Genomic DNA, 19,756 nt, shown 5'->3' with positions numbered 1-19,756 from the left:
CTTTTTTATTACTTGGGCAATAGTACGTATCCCTTTTACAGATAGGCTGTTTATATTTACAAAATCTCATTACACTGTGTGAAATTGTAATACAACAAGAAACATGTATTTGGTTTTTCTCTCTGGGCTTCCCAGGTGGTGCTGTGCTAAAGAATCTGCCTGCCAATGTAGGAAACACAAGAGACTCAGGTTTGATCCCTGGGTTGGGAAGATTCCCTGGAGAAGAACATGGCAACCCACTCCAGTATTCTTGCCTGGAGAATCCCATAGACAGAGGAGCCTGGCTCGCTCTGGTCCATTGGATCACAAGAGTCGGACACAACTGAAGCTTAACATGCACACACTGGTTCCTGGCACAGAACTCCTATGACCCCTGTAATTCCTGGAGTGGCAGGGGTGAGAGAAAGATCTTCATAATAAGCCCTATTAAGCACACCTGAGATTAAGCTAAGGAGGTGACTCTGGGTCCCTGGAGAGTTTCAGGATGGGGCTGGTTGCCTGAGGAAACCACTGAGACTGGAGGTTGGAATGTAAGCCCCACTTTAAACTTCACAGACAGGAGAAGGGCTGGTCAGTTAGTCAGTTCAGTCGTTCATTTGTGTCCAGCTCTTTGTGACCCCATGGACTGCAGCACACCAGGTTTCCCTGTCGATCACCAACTCCCGGGGCTTGCTGAAACTCATGTCCATCGAGTCGGTGATGCCATCCAAACATCTCATCCTCTGTCGTCCCCTTCTCCTCCTGCTTTCAATCTTTCCCAGCATCAGGGTCTTTTCCAATGAGACAGTTCTTCGCATCAGGTGGCCAAAGTATTGGAGCTTCAGCTTCAATATTCCAATGCATATTCAGGACTGATTTCCTTTAGGATTAAGTGGTTTGATCTCTTTGCAGTCCAAGGGACTCTTAAGAGTCTTCTCCAACACCACAGTTCAAAATCATCAATTCTTCGGCACTCACTTTATGGTTCAACTCTTACATCCATCCATACACATGACTACTGGAAAAACCTTAGCTTTGACTAGACAGACCTTTGTTGGCAAAGTAATAATGTCTCTGCTTTTTAATATGCTGTCTAGGTTTGTCATAGCTTTTCTTCCAAGGAGCAAGCGTCTTTTAATTTCATGGGTGCAGTCACCATCTGCAGTGATTTTTGGAGGCCAAGAAAAGACAGTCTCTTGCTATTTCATTGTTTCCCCATCTATTTGCCATGAAGAGATGGGACTGAATGCCATGATCTTCATTTTCTGAATGTTGAGTTTTAAGCCAACATTTTCACTCCCCTCTTTCACTTTCATCAAGAGACTCTTCAGTTCCTCTTTGCTTTCTGCCATAAGGGTGGTGTTATCTGCATATCTGACATTATTGATATTTCTCCCAGCAATCTTGATTCCAGCTTGTGCTTCATTCAGCCCGGCATTTCACATAATATACTCTGGATATAAGTTAAATAAGCAGGGTGACAATATAGCTTTGACGAATTCCTTTCCCAGTTTGGAAGCAGTCCAGTTCTAACTATTGCTTCTTGACCTGTATACAGATGTCTCAGGAGGCTAGTAAGATGGTCTGGTATTCCCATCTCTTTAAGAATTCTTCACAGTTTGTTGTGATCTACACAGTGAAAGGCTTGGCATAGTCAATTAAGCAGAAGATGTTTTCTGCAATTCTCTTGCTTTTCCTATGATCCAGCAGATGTTGGCAATTTGACCTTTGGTTCCTCTGTCTTTTCTAAATACAGCTTGAACATCTGGAAGTTCTCAGTTCATGTATTACTGAAGCCTGGCTTGGAGAATTTTGAGATTACTTTGTTAGCGTGTGAGATGAGTGCAATTGTGGGATAGTTAGAACATTCCTTGGCATTGCCTTTCTTTGGGATTGGAATGAAAATTGACCTTTTCCACTCCCGTGGCCATTGCTGAGTTTTCCAAATTTGCTGGCATATTGAGTGCAGCACTTTCACAGCATCATCTTTTAGGATTTGAAATAGCTCAACTGGAATTCCATCATCTCCACTAGCCTTCTTCATAGTGATGCTTCCTAAGGTCCACTTGACTTCAGACTCCAGGATGTCTGGCTCTAGGTGAGTGATCACACTATCGTGGTTTTCTGGGTCATTAAGATCTTTTTTGTATAGTTCTTCCATGTATTCTTACCACTTCTTCTTAATATCTTCTGCTTCTGTTAGGTCCGTACCATTTCTGTCCTTTATTGAGCCCATTTTGCATGAAATGTTCCTTTGGGATCTCTAATTTTCTCAAAGAGATCTCTAGTCTTTCCCATTCTGTGGTTTTCCTCTATTTCCTTGCACTGATCACTTAGGAAGGCTTTCTTATCTCTCCTTGCTATCCTTTGGAACTTGCATTCAGATGGGTATATCCTTCCTTTTCTCATTTGTTTTTAGCTTCTGTTATTTCTTCAACTATTTGTAAGGCCTCCTCAGACAACCATTTTGCCTTTTTGCATTTCTTTTTCTTGGGGATGGTCTTGATCACTGCCTCCTGTACAATGTCACAAACCTCTGTCCATAGTTCTTCGGGCACTCTATCAGATCCAATCCCTTCAATCTATTTGTCACTTCCACTGTGTAATCATAAGGGATTTGATTTAGGTCATACCTGAATGGTCTAGTGGTTTTCCCTGCTTTCTTCAACTTAAGCCTGAATTTTGCAACAAGGAGTTCATGACCTGAGCCATAGTCAGCTTCTTGTCTTGTTTTTGCTGACTGTATAGAGCTTCTCCATCTTTGGCTGCAAAGAATATAGTCAATCTGATTTTGGTATTGACCATTTCGTGTAGAGTTGTCTCTTGTGTTGTTGGAAGAGGGTATTTGCTATGCCAGTGCATTCTCTTGGCAAAACTCTGTTAGACTTTGCCCTGCTTCATTTGTACTCAAAGCCCAAACTTGACTGTTACTCCAGGTATCTCTCGACTTCCTACTCTTGCATGCCGGTCTCCTATGATGAAAAGGACATCTTTTTTTGGTGTTAGTTCTAGAAGGTCTTGTATGTCATCATAGAACTGTTCAACTTCAGCTTCTTCGGCTTTAGTAGTTGGGGCTTGGACTTGGATTACTGTGACACTGAATGGCTTGCTTTGGAAATGAACCGAGATCACTCTGTCATTTTTGAGATTGCACCCAAGTACTGCATTTTGGACTTTGTTGACTATGAGAGCTATTGCATTTCTTCTAAGGGATTCTTGCCCATGGTAATAGATATAAAGGTCATCTGAATTAAATTCACCCATTCCTGTCCATTTTAGTTCACTGATTCCTAAAATGTTAATGTTCACTCTTGCCTTCTCCTGTTTGACCACTTACAGTTTACCTTGATTCCCAGTACCTATGCAATATTGCTCTTTACAGCATCAGACTTTATTTCCATCACTAGTCACACCCACAACTGGGTGTTGTTTTTGCTTTGACTCCATCTCTTCATTTTTTTTTGGAGTTATTTCTCCACACTTCTCCAGTAGCATATTGGGCACCTACCGACCTGGGGAGTTCTTTTTTCAGTGTCATATCTTTTTGCCTTTTCATACTGTTCATGGGGTTCTTAAGGCAAGAATATTGAAGTGGTTTGTCATTCCTTTCTCCAGGCAAAGGAGAAAAGGAAAGATACACCCATCTGAATGCAGAATGAAAGTGAAAGTGAAAGTGAAGTCGCTCAGTCATGTCCAACTCTCTGTGACCCCATGGACTGTAGCCTACCACGCTCCTCCATGGGATTTTCCAGGCAAGAATGGAGTGCGTTGCCATTTTCTTCTCCAGAGGATATTCCCAACCCAGGGATCGAACCAGGGTCTCCTGCATTGTAGGCAGACGCTTAATCGTGTGAGCCACCAGGGAAGCCCCTGAATGCAGACTAGCAAGGAGAGATAAGAAAGCCTTCCTAAGTAATCAATGCAAAGAAATAGAAGAAAACAATCGAGTGGGAAAGACTAAAATCTCTTGAAGGAAATTACAGATACCAAGGAAACGTTTCATGCAAAGATGGGCACAATAAAGGACCGAAATGGTATGGACCTAAGAGAAGCAGAAGATATTGAGAAGAGATGGCAAGAATACACAGAAGAACTACACAAATAAGATCTTAATGACCCAAAAAACCACGATAGTGTGATCACTCACCTAGAGCCAGACATCCTGGAGTCTGAAGTCAAGTGGACCTTAGGAAGCATCACTATGAAGAAGGCTAGTGGAGATGATGGAATTCCAGTTGAGCTATTTCAAATCCTAAAAGATGATGCTGTGAAAGTGCTGCACTCAATATGCCAGCAAATTTGGAAAACTCAGCAATGGCCACGGGAGTGGAAAAGGTCAATTTTCATTCCAATTCCAAAGAAGGGCAATGCCCAAATTTTCAAACTATCCCACAATTGCACTCATCTCACATACTCATCTCACATGCTAGCAGGAGAAGGCAATGGCACCCCACTCCAGTACTCTTGCCTGGGAAACCCCATGGACAGAGGAGCCTGGTAGGCTGCAGCCCGTGGGGTCGCAGAGAGTCGGACACGACTGAGCGACTTCACTTTCACTTTTCACTGTCATGCACTGGAGGAGAAAATGGCAACCCACTCCAGTATTCTTGCCTGGAGAATCCCAGGGACGGGGGAGCCTGGAGGGCTGCCGTCTATGGGGTCGCACAGAGTCGGACACGACTGACGTGAATAAGCAGCAGCAGCAGCACATGCTAGCAAAGTAATGCTCAAAATTCTCCAAGCGAGGGTTCAACAGATGTTCAAGCTGGATTTAGAAAAGGCAGAGGAACCAGAGATCAAATTGCCAACATCCATTGGATCATCGAAAAAGCAAGAGAGTTCCAGAAAAACATCTATTTCTGCTTTATTGACTACACCAAAGTCTTTGACTGTGTGACCACAACAAACTGTGGAAAATTCTTCAAGAGACGGGAATACCAGACCATCTTACTAGTCTCCTGAGACAACTGTATACAGGTCAAGAAACAACAGTTAGAACCGGACATGGAAGAACAGACTGGTTCCAAATTGGGAAAGGAGTTCATCAAGGCTGTATATTGTCACCCTGCATATTTAACTTATATGCAGAATACATCATGTGAAATGCCAGGCTGGATGAAGCACAAGCTGGAATCAAGATTGCCGGGAGAAATATCAATAACCTCAGATATGCAGATGACACCATCCTTATGGCAGAAAGCAAAGAGGAACTGAAGAGCCTCTTGATGAAAGTGAAAGAGAAGAGTGAAAAAGCTGGCTTAAATCTCAACATTCAAAAACGAAGATCGTGGCATCTGGTCCCATCTCTTCATGGCAAGTAGATGAGAAACAATGGAAACAGTGAGAGACTTTATTTTCTTGGGCTCCAAAATCACTACAGATGGTGAGTGCAGCCATGAATTTAAAAGACGCTTATTCCTTGGAAGAAAAGCTATGACCAACCTAGACAACATATTAAAAAGCAGAGATATTGCTTTGCCAACAAAGGTCTGTCTAGTGAAAGCTATTGTTTTTCCATTAGTCATGTATGTATGGATGTGAGAGTTGGGCCATAAAGAAGGCTGAGGGCTGAAGAACTGAAGCTTTTGAACTGTGGTGTTGAAGACTCTTGAGAGCCCCTTGGACAGCAAGGAGATCAAACCAACCAATCCAAAAGGAAATCAACCCTGAATTGTCATTGGAAGGACTGATGCTGAAGCTGAATCTCCAGTACTTTGACCACCTGATGCAGAGAGCCAACTCAGTGGAAAAGACCCAGATGCTGAGAAAGATTGAAGGCAGGTGAGAAGGGGATGACAGAGGATGAGGTCGTTGGATGGCATCACCAACTCAGTGGACATGAATTTCTGCAAACTCGGGGAGATGGTGAAGGACAGAGAAGCCTGGCTTGCTGCAGTCCACGGGGTTGCCAAGAGATGGACACAACTGTGCAACTGAACAACAGCACCTTCCAAGGACAGGTGTCTGAACCAGAATCAGGCCCTGTACTAATCCTGGCTCACAGTGGCGATGGAGGGCTCCACACACGGATGTCTGTGGATGCAGTTGTCTTGTTCTGGAGACTTTCCTGAGCTCCCTATCACAGTGGCTCTCAGGCCACAGCTAAGGCAGCCAGAGAGGGGATTCAGTGGGGGCCAAGTGTGTCTGTCTTGGCGGTACATTCAGGAGCTAAGAAACAGTTCCAGGGAGCTCTGTGCACCACCCAGCCCCCCTGAGGGGGCTCAGATTCCTTCTTACTGCCAGAGTTCCCCTTTGACTGCTGGCCGCAGTACCAGTTTGTGGCCCCAAGACTTGGCATCAGCTCAGAGCCCACATCTGAGGATGCTACTCTGGGGCCTCACTGCACCTGAAAGCCCATCTCTTTCCAATGGGCAGCTCCTCTCTGCCATGTGGGCCCTGGAGTGAGGTAGCGGCACAGCCTGCCCTGGGCTGCCCCAGGAAGCTGATGCTTGTGCCAAGAGGGCAGGCCCAGCGCTCAGGCATCCAGAAGTTAGATGAGAGAACTGCACGCTAGCTTTTACCTCTGCAGGGGCAGCCCGGAGTTTCTCTTGTGCACAGTGAAGGACAAACGCAGAGTCCAAGTTGGAACTCTGGGGATGGGGCTAAGGCCCTCAGAGCTGGTGCCTTGCATCTGCTTGAAGCCCGCAGTGCACAGCTGCTCCTTCCTCAGGGGCGAGCAAGTTCTGTGTTTCCCAAGCAAGCCCGCTCTGCCTGTGGGGCAACTGGGAAGTAGGGCCAAAGCCCATGGCTCAGGTCCCACCTCATGCAGTGTGAGGCCAGGCTGTGGACCAGGCCAGTCGACTCAAACCCAAGGCTCAGGGCCCACAATATCTGTGGGCCACACTTCCGGAACAGCTTCCCCTTCTTATCTCGGCAGTGAGCCTGAAGCTGTGCATCACCCCAGAGACTAATGCCGCCAACAAAGGGCTGACATAAGCGATGGTGGGGAGGTGGCAGGGGCAGGGCGGATACTGATCACAAGCCCATTTAACTTGCCACTTCGGTCTGGGAGGCTGGCTGTGGACTCTCGCAAACACAGCCACCTGTGGCTTCAATTGCAGCTGCTGTGACTTGTGAGGTGTCTGTGCCAGAGAAACTCGACATGACCCTGGCACTTAGTGTGGGCTGTGGAGTCTCTAATGCCTTTTCATTCCAGCCAGTTTCCGAGGACCAGCAGCAGCAGTTTGGGTTAGGTTAGGGTTAAGGTTAGGCAACACTGCGGCTCCACTCAAGGGTCACCCTGAAAGACATGGTGAAGAAAAGTCCTCTCAGGACAGAACTGGGACAGTTTGGTTGGTTGTCCACTGTGTCTGTAGAGAGATGTGGCTAGAGTAGGAATCTGTATTAATCCATGGGTGGCTGATAATGATTTGGTTGTTCAGCAACTTGGAAGGAACAGGATTGAACACTGGTCACAAGAAGGCCCTGGAAGAGGTGCCTGGATGGACCTCTCTGAAAGAGCAGTCTGTGAACATGTTCGTGTTCCGGGGAACCTCCCCACCCCACACTCTGGGCATGCTCTGCAGAATAGGCTCCTAATAAGCAGGTGGAGACAGATTGCCTTGTGGGCATTAGCCAGCTCTTACTGCAGCCACTCCAGGGCTCACTTGATGTGTCCACAAATACAGTGGCCACGTGGCAGAGGCGGGGGTGGGCAGGGCTCAGCAACACTCGCTCCCCTCACCACTGCTGCCGTAGAGTGCCTTGTCTACCAGCAGTCAAGACTAACACTGAGTCCGAGGTGACCAGCCATACCCCTGGCGGCAGGTGGATTACACTGGACCTCTGCCATCATAGAAAGGGTGGAAATCTGTCCTCACTGGAATGAACATACACTCTGGGTAAGGATTTTACTTCCTTGCCTGCACTGCTGCAGCAGGAAGTCCAACATCCATGACCTCACAGAGCTTATCCACTACAACGGCTCTGCGTCCCAGCCAGGGAAATGAGTCCCAGCAAAGGAAGAGCAGTCTTATCACACATCCCATAACTTAGAAGTGGCTGACTTGGTCAAAAGTTGGAATCACTTCTTGAAGAGTTGATTATGATCCCAGGTGGAAGGCAACATCCTGAAAGGGTTCCATAAGGCAGGATATGATCTGTACTTTGATGCTGTGTCCCCCAGAACCAGAATGCATGGGTCTGGGAACTGAGAATTAGAAGGATGAGTGGTCCTCTCACTGGTACACTTCATACCCTCCTGGCAGATTTTTTTTCTTGTCTTGGCAGCTTTGAGATCATTTGGAAATCTTACTGTCTAGGGGAGAGGTTTCCACCAGGGTACAGAGCAATGATCCCACTGAATTGGAAGCCAGGATTGCCACTGGCCACTTTGGGCTCCTCATGCCTTTGAACCAACAAGCAAAAAGAAAAAACGGTTCATCTATTGGCTTGAATGATTGATCTCAATTACTGAGGAGAGGGAGGGGGTTTGTGTTACTGCTACATGAGGGCAGCAGGAAGGACTTTGGAACCTGGGCATTCTGGGGGCTCCTCTTAATACTTCCACAACCAGTAGTAATGGTTAATGAAAACACAGAGCAACAAAAACTGAATTATTATAATTAAATAATGCAAGAGTAATGAGGACTCCAGCCCCTCAGGGATGAAGGTTTGGCTCACTCTATCCAATAAGGAATCTGGAGCAGGTTCTTGCTGAAGGCAGGGGAAATTCGGAATGGATGGTCAGGGGTGTCGACCAGGACCTCAGGGCCGGTTACATAGATGAAGGCTAGAGCAGCTATGCATATGTTTTTGCTTGTTACATGTTGTATCTATCTCCTAATCATTTTCTTTTCTCTACTTCCCTGTTTTATAAACAAGTTGTTGGAAGTTAGCATTTCAATTTAATCTTTAGGTAACTGAATTTTCTGTGGAACCATAAGTGAGCCAGCGACGGATACAGTGACTGCAGGGCTGTGCGTCTTCTCTCTGGAGAAAGAACCAGTTCACGGTAACAAAGGGAGCTGTGTCTTCTCAGCTTCTTTAGCTGCTGTAGGGGGTCTGGATGTGTGTAGCATGCTGCTGATGGATGCAGAGTCCAGGCAGGGCGCCTGTGCCTGATGTGGATTCTGGCCCCTTAGTGCTGCTGCCTTCAGTGGCCACTAATCAAGTCACCCCGTGGTGAGCCTGGGCTTGCACTTTGGAGGGGGGCCTTCTCTCCTGCTCCTGGGGGAGCACATTTGTCTGTCCCATCCTGCTTCTTCATCCTTCACAGCATCTGCTGATGGTTGGCTCCAGGATGTGGCCGGCAAGGGCTGCCCTGGCTGGCCTAGCAGCCTGGCCTGACGAGGAGGCCGTTTCACCTGGTTCTCTGACATGCACATGCCAGATCCTGCATTCACACTGGCCCCCTCCCCCTGCACCTCTTTAGATTCCTCTACGCAGTTATGATTCTATTGTAGGTTCATAATTCTTTGTGTTAAACTTGTCCTGTTTGAATTACTGTGTGGTTTCTGTCTCTTGATTAGAACCAGACTGATGACGAGAAAAATAAAATGATTTATTAATTTTTTTACTATACTCTTGTTAGTCTAAAGTGATTTCAACACAACATTGTTATACAACTGTGCTCTAATATAAAATAAAAAATAAATGGCTACCTGAAAAATAAAGTGATTTCAAAATTTAAAAAAATTTTAAAGATGCTATAAGGAAAGAATAAACTTGGCAGAAGAGACAAAATGGAGGGAAAAAAAGCACTGATGCCAGAAATCAAGAGTTAAGTTTTGAGTGTATAGACCCCCTAGTGATGTGCTATGAGCTGTTTTCTACCAACAGAAAGCACTCTGACACCAAATCTATGGTTTATGCCAGCTGGGTGTCCTGACCACCTTCTGACATCATCCACTCACCAGGTTTGCCCCCCTTCAGCAGTCACTGTAAGACCCCAGCCATGGACACCTATAAATTGGGGGTCCCACGCACCCTCCTCTGGTTCAGTGATTTGCTAGAGCAGCTCACGGAACTCAGGGAAGAATTCACTTACTAGGTTACCAGCTTATTGTAAAAGGATGCAACTGGGGATGAGCCAGGTGGAGGAGGTGCAGAGGACAGGGGCAGAGGGCGTGAGGAGCTTCCTGCTCTCCGGGAGTCACCTTCCCCACCTCTACATGCTCTCCAAACCAGAAGCTCTCCAAACTCCTTCCCTTGGGGATGTTTATGGAGGTTCTATTATGGCAGCATCAATGGATGAAACCTTGGGCCATTGGTGATTAGTTTGATCCCCAAGGCTTCAAAACGTGGTCCATTGGAGAAGGGAATGGCAAACCATTCAGTATTCTTGCCTTAGAACCCCATGAACAGCAAGAAAAGGGAAAAAGATATGACACTGAAAGAGGAACTCCCCAGGTCGGTAGGTGCCCAATATGCTACTGGAGAAGTGTGGAGAAATAACTCCAAAAAAAATGAAGAGATGGAGTCAAAGCAAAAACAACACCCAGTTGTGGGTGTGACTAGTGATGGAAATAAAGTCTGATGCTGTAAAGAGCAATATTGCATAGGTACTGGGAATCAAGGTAAACTGTAAGTGGTCAAACAGGAGAAGGCAAGAGTGAACATTAACATTTTAGGAATCAGTGAACTAAAATGGACAGGAATGGGTGAATTTAATTCAGATGACCTTTATATCTATTACCATGGGCAAGAATCCCTTAGAAGAAATGCAATAGCTCTCATAGTCAACAAAGTCCAAAATGCAGTACTTGGGTGCAATCTCAAAAATGACAGAGTGATCTCGGTTCATTTCCAAAGCAAGCCATTCAGTGTCACAGTAATCCAAGTCCAAGCCCCAACTACTAAAGCCGAAGAAGCTGAAGTTGAACAGTTCTATGATGACATACAAGACCTTCTAGAACTAACACCAAAAAAAGATGTCCTTTTCATCATAGGAGACCGGCATGCAAGAGTAGGAAGTCGAGAGATACCTGGAGTAACAGTCAAGTTTGGGCTTTGAGTACAAATGAAGCAGGGCAAAGTCTAACAGAGTTTTGCCAAGAGAATGCACTGGCATAGCAAATACCCTCTTCCAACAACACAAGAGACAACTCTACACGAAATGGTCAATACCAAAATCAGATTGATTATATTCTTTGCAGCCAAAGATGGAGAAGCTCTATACAGTCAGCAAAAACAAGACCGGGAGCTGACTGTGGCTCAGGTCATGAACTCCTTGTTGCAAAATTCAGGCTTAAGTTGAAGAAAGCAGGGGAAACCACTAGACCATTCAGGTAGGACCTAAATCAAATCCCTTATGATTACACAGTGGAAGTGACAAATAGATTGAAGGGATTGGATAGAGTGCTTGAAAAACTCTGGAGGTTCATAACGTTGTACAGGAGGTGGTGATCAAAACCATCCCCAAGAAAAAGAAATGCAAAAAGGCAAAATGGTTGAGGAGGACTTACAAATAGTTGAGGAAAGAAGAGAAATGAAAGGCAAAGGAGAAAAGGAAAGAGAGTCTGTGTATAATATGTCTAAAGAGAGGCTGCTAAGAGGCCGCTCAGGACTGCAGTGTGGAGTCCCTGCTCAGCTTCCTTGGCCGGCTGTGAGGCCTCGGTGAGGGCCCCACCCCCATCCACCCCTACCCCCGCCAGCACCGCCCCTAAACCAGAGCACGTGGACAGGACGTGCCTGGGGCACTGTTCAGCTCTGACAGCCTATTGCCGCTCACCCCAGAGGGACGAGGAATCCTTCAGGGGCGCCTAGCATGTGCCCCTGGTAGTATAAAACCATTCGCCCCACGTTTCAGGGCCTGCAGACGCTGGGTTCAGTGACTAAACTCGAGGTACAGATGTCCACGGGTGTCCCACTCGCGGGTGGGGCCAGAACAGGTGCATTCGGGCCCTGAATTCCCGCATTCATCCTGCTATTGTCTGCACATTTGCTTTGTCGGAATCAATCACTAGTCCCACTCCTCTACCCACCACCATCCTTGCCTTTAGAGGAACATCAATATCCACGTATAAATTTAAAACTAGTACAAAAAGCTGACTCCCCAGTTTCTGCCCTACAGGCCTTTGTCTTCCTTGGCCCGAGTGCAGGCCTGGCTCCCGAGCGAGTCCCCGGTGGCGCCGTCAATGCGGCCCTGTGTGTGCCGCGCGGCCGCCCCAGCGCCCGCGACCCGCCTCCAGTCCCGGCGGGCAGCAGAGCCAGGAGAGGGAGACGCAGGCCCCGCCCCCGCCCCCGCCAGCACCCCGCCCTCGGCTCCCATTGGCTGCCGGGCTCTCGGGGTGCCGGTCACGCCCCCCGCGAAAGGATAAGAGACTGTTTCTGCCCTACGCGCAGCATTCAGGACGCCGAAGCCAGAGGTGACCGGAGCGACAGCCAGGGACCACTGACGTGAGCACACTCAGGGGAAACTGCTCTGGTGTTTGGGGGGCAGGACCCGGAGGGTGGGCTTGGGAACTGGGTGGTAGTTTAAAAATCCCTTTAGGGTGGTGGTTTAGTCGCTAAGCCGTGTCCGACTATTGCAACCCCATGGACTGTAGCCTGCCAGGCTCCTCTGTCCATAGGATTCTGGCAGCATTTCAAAAGTATAACTCTCCTACTCCCTTTCGGACACGGCTACCTCAACTCCAGGCAGCGAGATTCATCCTGCAGATGAATCACGTTCTCCCGGTGATTCATCACTACAGTCGGGGAAACCTCGGGTCTGTGGCTCGGGTGTTGCTGCAAGTCGGCCTCTTCCTTTCTTCCTTAATTCTTTGAAGAGAAGGTTTGCGTCCTCCGAGGAAGGGGACAGGAGCCCTGAGCTCAGAGCCGGCGTCTTTGGACGCCCTCCCCCAGGTCAGGGAGAGTGAGGAGGTCTTTGCAATTACATTACAACTGAGCCAAAGAAATTGAAGTCTGTGGTAGGTTTAACCTTCCTCAGGTTTCTTGGGGAGGTAGGGCGCTTGCCTAGAGGGATTCCCACATCTCCTATGATGTGACCTTCTGAGGAGCTAACGCCCAGCAGTTCTCCTGTTTTCAAAATAAAAGATTAATGTAGAATATTCACGGAATGAAGCGAAAGGGGAACTGGATATTTGATTTCCAGTTCTCTTAAACAACAATTTTTAACCATCAATTGGGAAGACTTTAACAGGAAAAACTTGTAAAAATTAATTTGTAGTGTGTTTAATGAATAAAACCACATTTTATGGCGTTTTCACATATGGGATATATATTTTATGCCTTTCCCTTAAAAAAATCCCACTAGTCATACTTCACACAACAAATATTTTAGCCTCATCTTTCCCAGTCATCATGAAGCTTGAGAAGCATAAGGACCATGCAAAAGTTTCTTGAGTTTTTTGTTTTCTTTCTTAAAAAATTAATAATTGAGAACTCAAGTGCAAAGGGTAAGCAAGTATGAAATGTTAAAGATTTAATCCATCTGAATTGTTCTGTCTACATCTGATAATATTTTTAGGGACTTTAGAGCAAAACAAAGCATACTGATTATTACTAGGGTAAGTTTAGCAAAGATCAGGCCAAGGCAAAAACCCTCAATCCTTTTCCTTTGAAAGTCAGAAATAAATAAGAATTTAAATCTTATATTCCAATTTATTTTTTAAAATATAAATGATATTCAATACAGGAATGGTTTTTCAAAAATTAGACATAATTCTTTATTTTTAACTATGACACTGCAAAGATTCTTTAATGATTAGAACTCAAGGCCAAAAGCTGGCAAATTTCTCTGGCTGAGTGTCCGTCCATTTTGTGAAACAGTTGACAAGTGGTCCTTTGTAAACTGCCTGTTTCCCAGGGTTGAACAGCTGTTTCCTTGGCTTGCAGACTGAGTGGTATAAGGTACATGTTGTGGGGGAGACAAAAGCTTCCTACCTTGATAAATGCAGAGAAAAGGCGCCGTTCTGTCATTGGAGGCAACACCGCCAAGAATACAAAGTGCCTGGAGGTGGTCCAGCCTCTGCCTGCATTTGTTCTGGCATCAGAGCTGGTATTGGGAAGGAAGACATTTTCCTCTACCCTTCTAAATTCTTTTCGCTGGTCTAAGAATTAAATAAACATGAGACAGGTAAATAGGAGAAACTCAAATCAAAGTTTAAAAACATATATACATGGGAGAGACCCAGGAAAACTGTCACTCACCAAAATGCCCACCTTCAATACCATCATCAGCTCAAGACAAAGGAGGATGTTGGGAGCAGTGGTTTGGGGCTTCAGAGGGGAGGAAAGCAGTTCACACAGAGATGGTGAACCAGTGTTTGCTGCACCAACAGAGGTAATGGGACACAGAGTGGACTCAGGTTTCCCAGCATTTCCCCCCTGCCCTTCCTTACCCCTGACCCACATTCCGTGCTGACTTCTCTCTCTGGTGGTTGCTCCATTCCTGTAATAGGCCCTCCATCTAAATTCTGATTCAGGCAGCTAAGGGGAGGGTCAAAATTTCTTCCTAAGTCCTGGGAGCCTTGATTGTTTTCAGCTGAAAATAATCTGCATCCCAAAGAGACATTTGGGGGTGGCAAGTCTTGCTCCCCTACAATAACTTCATCAGATGATTGTATAATACCTTCAAATTCAAGGTACCTTTCCTTGATCTTCTTTTTTAAAAAAAAAAATTGTGGCAATCCTACCATATTTATCTTTTCAGTTGAATTTTCTAGCTGTTTTGGGTCATGTTCCTCACCCCCCCCCAAAAAAAATCAGAAACATTCTTGTTAAAAATGAGTTAAATTTATATATCCATTTGAAGGAAAGTAAGTTTCTACATTTTATGACCTCAATAGCTTTTGGAAGGACCTATACTTTTCTTGCTAAACTTATGCTTAGAAATATGTGTGTGCTGCTGTAAAACAGGACTTTTCTGCTACATTTTCTAATTGCTTATTGACAGAACATAGGAATACTATTGACTTCTGTATCCTTATTTGGCTCCTATTCACTGTAATTAATTCAAAAACTTGCTCCCCTGCACTGTCACCTCATCTTGCAGTCCTGCCAGGACAGGGTGGGGAGTCTTCTAGGAATGGGGGAGGACTCAATCCCCACCTCCCTCACTGCTCTTCCTCTGTATTTTGGTTGAAATTTCCCCCAAATGCAACCAGAAGTCAGAGGGCTTGGGAACAGAAGACAGAGAAGGGAGGGGTGGTGGGGAGCAGGTTCAAGGGGTGATGAAAAGCCACACCCTCCAAGCCCAAAAGGGGTGGTGAGCCAAAGCCAGTTGTCCCCGATGGTAAGGTCTGTGTAGGTAACAACTGCTCTGTTCTACAAAGCATCTTCCTTTGTGGGCCCCAGATGTCTGAGTTAGAGAAGGCCATGGTGGCCCTCATTGACGTCTTCCATCAATATTCCGGGAGGGAAGGTGACAAGCACAAGCTGAAGAAATCAGAACTCAAGGAGCTCATCAACAATGAACTTTCCCATTTTTTAGAGGTGAGTCTTGCTTTTTCAAACTAAATTAACCTGCTCTCCTGTCCTCTTGTAAGACCATCTGTCCATTTTCTCTTCTGAGCTGCCCTGAACATGCTCCAGGTTGGTGTCAGGACTCCTCTGTTGTTTCTGAAAATGTGTTTGCACAAGTAAGCCCTCAGTACAGAAGCTGGCTTAGGTAGGCCCCACAATTTTCATTTTGTGTACAGTAAGAGCATCAAGGAAAAACTGCTGTCTCAAATGCAAGAGTACAGGTTCTTGGAAAAACATAAGGATATACAGCAATAGGGTGGCTTCCCCATTGGCTCAGTGGTAAAGAATCTGCCTGCAATGCAGGCGCTGCAGTAGATGCAGGTTCAGTCCCAGGGTCAGGAAGATCCCCTGGAGAAGGGCATGGCAACCCACTCCAGTATTCTTGCCTGGAGAATCCCATGAACAGAGGACCCTGGCGGGCTATAGTCCATGGGGTCGCAAGAGTCAGACACAACTGTAGCGACTGAGCACGTACAACAATAACAATGACAAGATGGGATGGAAAATATACCATGACTTATCACACATTGAACATGCAAGAAGACTGTTAAAAATAAGCTTTTGTTCTTGGGAAGAGGACTGTTTCAGCTTTCTCTACATGGTTAGATCCACCACAGTGAGAAGATGCCAGATGTTACTGAGCTCTCAGCATAGTCGATGCTGGGAGAGATGCAGGCCCCAGGACCTGGCTTATCACCAAGAGGCCACAAGCTGCTCACAAGAGAGGCCCTGGGGCCTTGCAGGGGGCCCTGTGGAGTGAGGTGCCCTGGAGGGAACTTGGGAAGCTGCGTGAGGACATCTGATGATGTCCTGCCCTGCAGCTCCCCTTCTGGTGGATGTGTGTCCAGATGCTCCGCTGAGGACTCACTTCCCCACTCACAACCTTCACTGCCCTTGGCTCAGCCACACGTCATCTCTGCTGTATCCGTTTTGTGTTCTCAAGGCAATGAACTGCAGTCCACCTGGTACCTAATATTCCCTTGGTGCCCAGAACCAAGGTTACTGAAGTGATCCTGAACCCAGAAGAAATGGCTATACAATGCACCAGTGCACTCATGTCTGACCAGGAGCTAATTCCCAGGAAGACATGAGAGCCCAGCCCACATGGTGGTGGGAGCTGTCCTCCTGGGCAGGCTGGATCTTGGTGCAGGACGAGCCCCAGGCTCCGTGCCCCGAGTCTGCAGGGTTCTCCCCACTCAAACACTCCACTGCTGCAAATGGCACTACCACCAGAGGAAGTGGCCTGCAGACTTCAGAGGGATCCCCTAGTCTGATTCTGAAGCTAGTTTTCTCAGGTACCCAAGTTCTCAGAGTGGTAACTGCCTGCTTACACTTTTACTTGTTTCCCACCACCTCACCTAAGAATCAGAAGGTCCTGGATTCTTCTGTGAAAAGAATTGTTGAAATGAGACAGTGCTTATGAAGTGCAGCTCAACAAATGTAGCTACTGTCATTAATTATTGATGTAAAACATAGAAAAAGCTTAGCATGTGGAAAACACAGTTTATAAAATAAAAGTAAATCATGGTAAGTATATCAAGGTATCATGAATATCGTTGGCCTGGTTTTTATGAAGCAGTTTCTGTTTGGAGGCAAACCTTCCCTGTAATTGAAATTAATCTTTTAGCAGATGTTTATAGGTGCCACCCAAGCCCTCATGGGAACCTCAATCTTTTACATGTTTCATGTCTGAGGCAGCCATTGTGTGTTATACTCGACTTCTTCACGCCAAGCGCCCCTGCCCTGAGGACTGGGTGTTGGGAAGAGTCGGCGGGGTTATACCCCTCTTCAGCGTGTGTGCATGTCTTTCCTGCACTGTCTCTGTCCCTCTGCTTCACCACTCACTTGACTCCATGTTGGGCATACTGTCAAGAAGAGTCCCAGACACCTCGAAAGCAACTCAAGTGCCAAAAGACACAAGAAGTTAATAAATTTAGGGCATGTTTCCAAGAATTATTTCAGCCAGAAAATACTTTCAAAACATGAAAATCCACTGGAAGCCTTCACTATAGGGCCTTCTCCACACAGAAACAATGAAAAACTTATAGGGGCCAAAAGTTCATTTTTGCTTTCAAGGCATTTGCATATAATGCTCTCAGGCTGATTTAGACTGTACTCTTCCTTTCTGGTTTTTTTTTTTTAACACAAACAGCCTTCAGTTTTTCAGATCCTGGCTGTTCCATTCAGTGTTTTAGTGGCCAGACCCCACTGCACTAAAGGAAAGTGGAAGAGAAGGCTCAGATCCCTAGAAGACCTCTGCCAACTAACAGCCTCCTGGTCACTGGAGAAAACCTTTCTGGAATTTTGCATTTCATGTCTTAGGTTGTTTCTAAATTAATTAATTTTTTTTTTTTTTTTTTTTTTTGGCTGTGGTGGGTCTTCTTTGCTTCGCAGGGCTAGTCTCTAGTTGCCGCAAGCAGGGGCTTCTCACTGCTGTGGCTTCTCCTATTGTGGGGCACAGGCTCTAGGGCACGTGGGCTCAGCACATGGGCACTGGTTCCCGGGCTCCAGAGCACAGGCTCAGTAGTTGTGGTGCATGGGCTTAGTTGCTCTGAGGCACGTGGGATCCTCCTAGATCAGGGATCGAATCCATGTCTCTGGCATTCGCGGTGGATTCTTTACCACCGAGCCACCAGGGAAGCCATTAGGTTGTTTCTAATACAAAATTATTAAAGCTAGCCAACTTCTGATCATGTCTTTGTGGCCCTAACATTCATTTAGAAGCAAGCTGGACTACTGTCTTCTCTCTCTCAGGAAATCAAAGAGCAGGAGGTTGTGGACAAAGTCATGGAGACGCTGGACAGTGATGGTGACGGCGAATGTGACTTCCAGGAATTTATGGCTTTCGTTGCCATGGTGACCACTGCCTGCCACGAGTTCTTCGAACACGAATAAGGAAGAGAAAGCAGAGGAGCTGTTTCTGTAGCAGAGACGAAGTTTGACCAGAGAACAGAGGCAGGGCTTGCAGGGTCATAGGAGCTGAGCTTTCTGTGTTGTAGCTAATTAGGAAGCTTGATTTGCTTTGTGAGGGAACAATTGAAACCTCTTTCCAAGGGCCATTTTTAGTGCCCCCAGCCTTACTTCTGCATTACTAGGTGTAGTGTTAGCTTTCTGGTCCCAGGGACTCTTGGTAACTATAACTTAGGAAAGTCATTTCTCAGTCACAAAGCATGTGCTGTGCTAGCTGTCCAAGCTGTGTAGACCCCTCATCTAGAAAAAACAAACTGACTACCAAAAAGGACTGGAGCATTGTGGGTTCCACATGCTGCCGCTACATTTAAAAACACAAAACTTTGTCCACCATCCTTTGAAAACTTTGCCCATCATTAAATCTTCTCATCACTGGAGCAAATGAAACCTGATGTGGTTGGGTGGCCTGACAGTCTGTCCCACCTACCAAAGAGCATGGTCACATTTAGAGCCCTTTCCAACAGGTGAGCTATGATGTTTGAGTATGCAGTTAAGCTAATAGTTCTAAATGGAAAATCTGTCTCATAAACTGACAAATGCTGACATTATAACTGTAATAAGAACTGAGAATCAAACTTCTGCATTCACTGGGATTCTCCCGACAGGACCACACTTTGCTGGATCTCTGGGATTTGGGGCAGGGGAGCAGGGGGCTTAGGGCGGGTCACAGCTCTGCCCCTGGAGACAGCCGTACCCAAGCACCTGCATCTCCTGTTCTGTCTGTAGAATGAAGGTTATGACGGATGTGTCTGATCTGTGGTGAAGGTCATTCTTGACCTGTCTGTGCAGACAGGGTCTGCTTCCAGCTGTTGGTGAAGCCAGGGAATTTCATGACCTTTATGCTTTTGTAGCCACCAATTCGAAAAAATCAAGTTACAAATATTAAGAATCACTCCCAGGAAAATTCAAATTAAGCATTAAGCTTATCCATCCTTTTTCTGTTTTGCTTTTTTTAAGGACACAAACTTGGGAAGCATAAACTAATTGGTCACTTGTAACTGCATTAAATAAAAAGCACTGTAACAAAACTACTTGGTGGTTAAGCATGAAATAAAAGCTGTATTCTTGCAAAACTGGAAAAAGGAGTAAAGTCCACGCAGCCTGTCTTCATCAGGGCTGCAGATACAGCACCCCCCAGGCCAGGGTTGAAGCTTGGGTGGGGAAGGGAGGGCGTGACAGGGCAGGGCCATGAAGAGGGACAAAAAAGGAGGGGTTTGGAGGGGTGGGTCCACTGGAGAGACATAAGGGGAAGGCTGTCAGTTCAGTTCAGTTGCTCAATGTGTCTGACTCTTCGCAACCCCATGGACTGCAGCATGCCAGGCTTCCCTGTCCATCATCAAACTCGCGGAGCTTGCTCAAACTCATGTCCACCGAGTTGGTGATGCCATCCAACCATCTC

The 19,756-nt window shown here is 46.3% G+C and overlaps 1 protein-coding gene across 2 annotated transcripts; it reads left to right on the top strand.

Annotated features, from left to right (window-relative positions):
• The first annotated feature begins 12,263 nt into the window (after window positions 1–12,263).
• On the top strand, window positions 12,264–19,385 carry S100B (S100 calcium binding protein B). Of its 2 annotated transcripts, none has more exons than XM_081570282.1 (3): window positions 12,264–12,318; window positions 15,220–15,357; window positions 18,142–19,385. In XM_081570282.1, exons 2-3 carry the CDS (start codon window positions 15,220–15,222, stop codon window positions 18,280–18,282), a joined length of 279 nt encoding a protein of 92 aa, XP_081426408.1. In that variant the 5' UTR covers window positions 12,264–12,318; the 3' UTR covers window positions 18,283–19,385. The 2 variants fall into 2 exon arrangements, with proteins under 2 accessions (XP_081426408.1, XP_081426409.1); XM_081570283.1 differs by having other exon boundaries at window positions 15,198–15,357.
• The last annotated feature ends 371 nt before the right edge of the window (window positions 19,386–19,756 follow it).

This window comes from Giraffa tippelskirchi, chromosome 2 (genome assembly GCF_054371585.1).
Source record: "Giraffa tippelskirchi isolate mGirTip1 chromosome 2, T2T-mGirTip1v1.2.pri, whole genome shotgun sequence".
Taxonomy (NCBI): Eukaryota; Metazoa; Chordata; class Mammalia; order Artiodactyla; family Giraffidae; genus Giraffa; species Giraffa tippelskirchi.
This window is presented reverse-complemented; position numbering and strand designations above follow the sequence as displayed.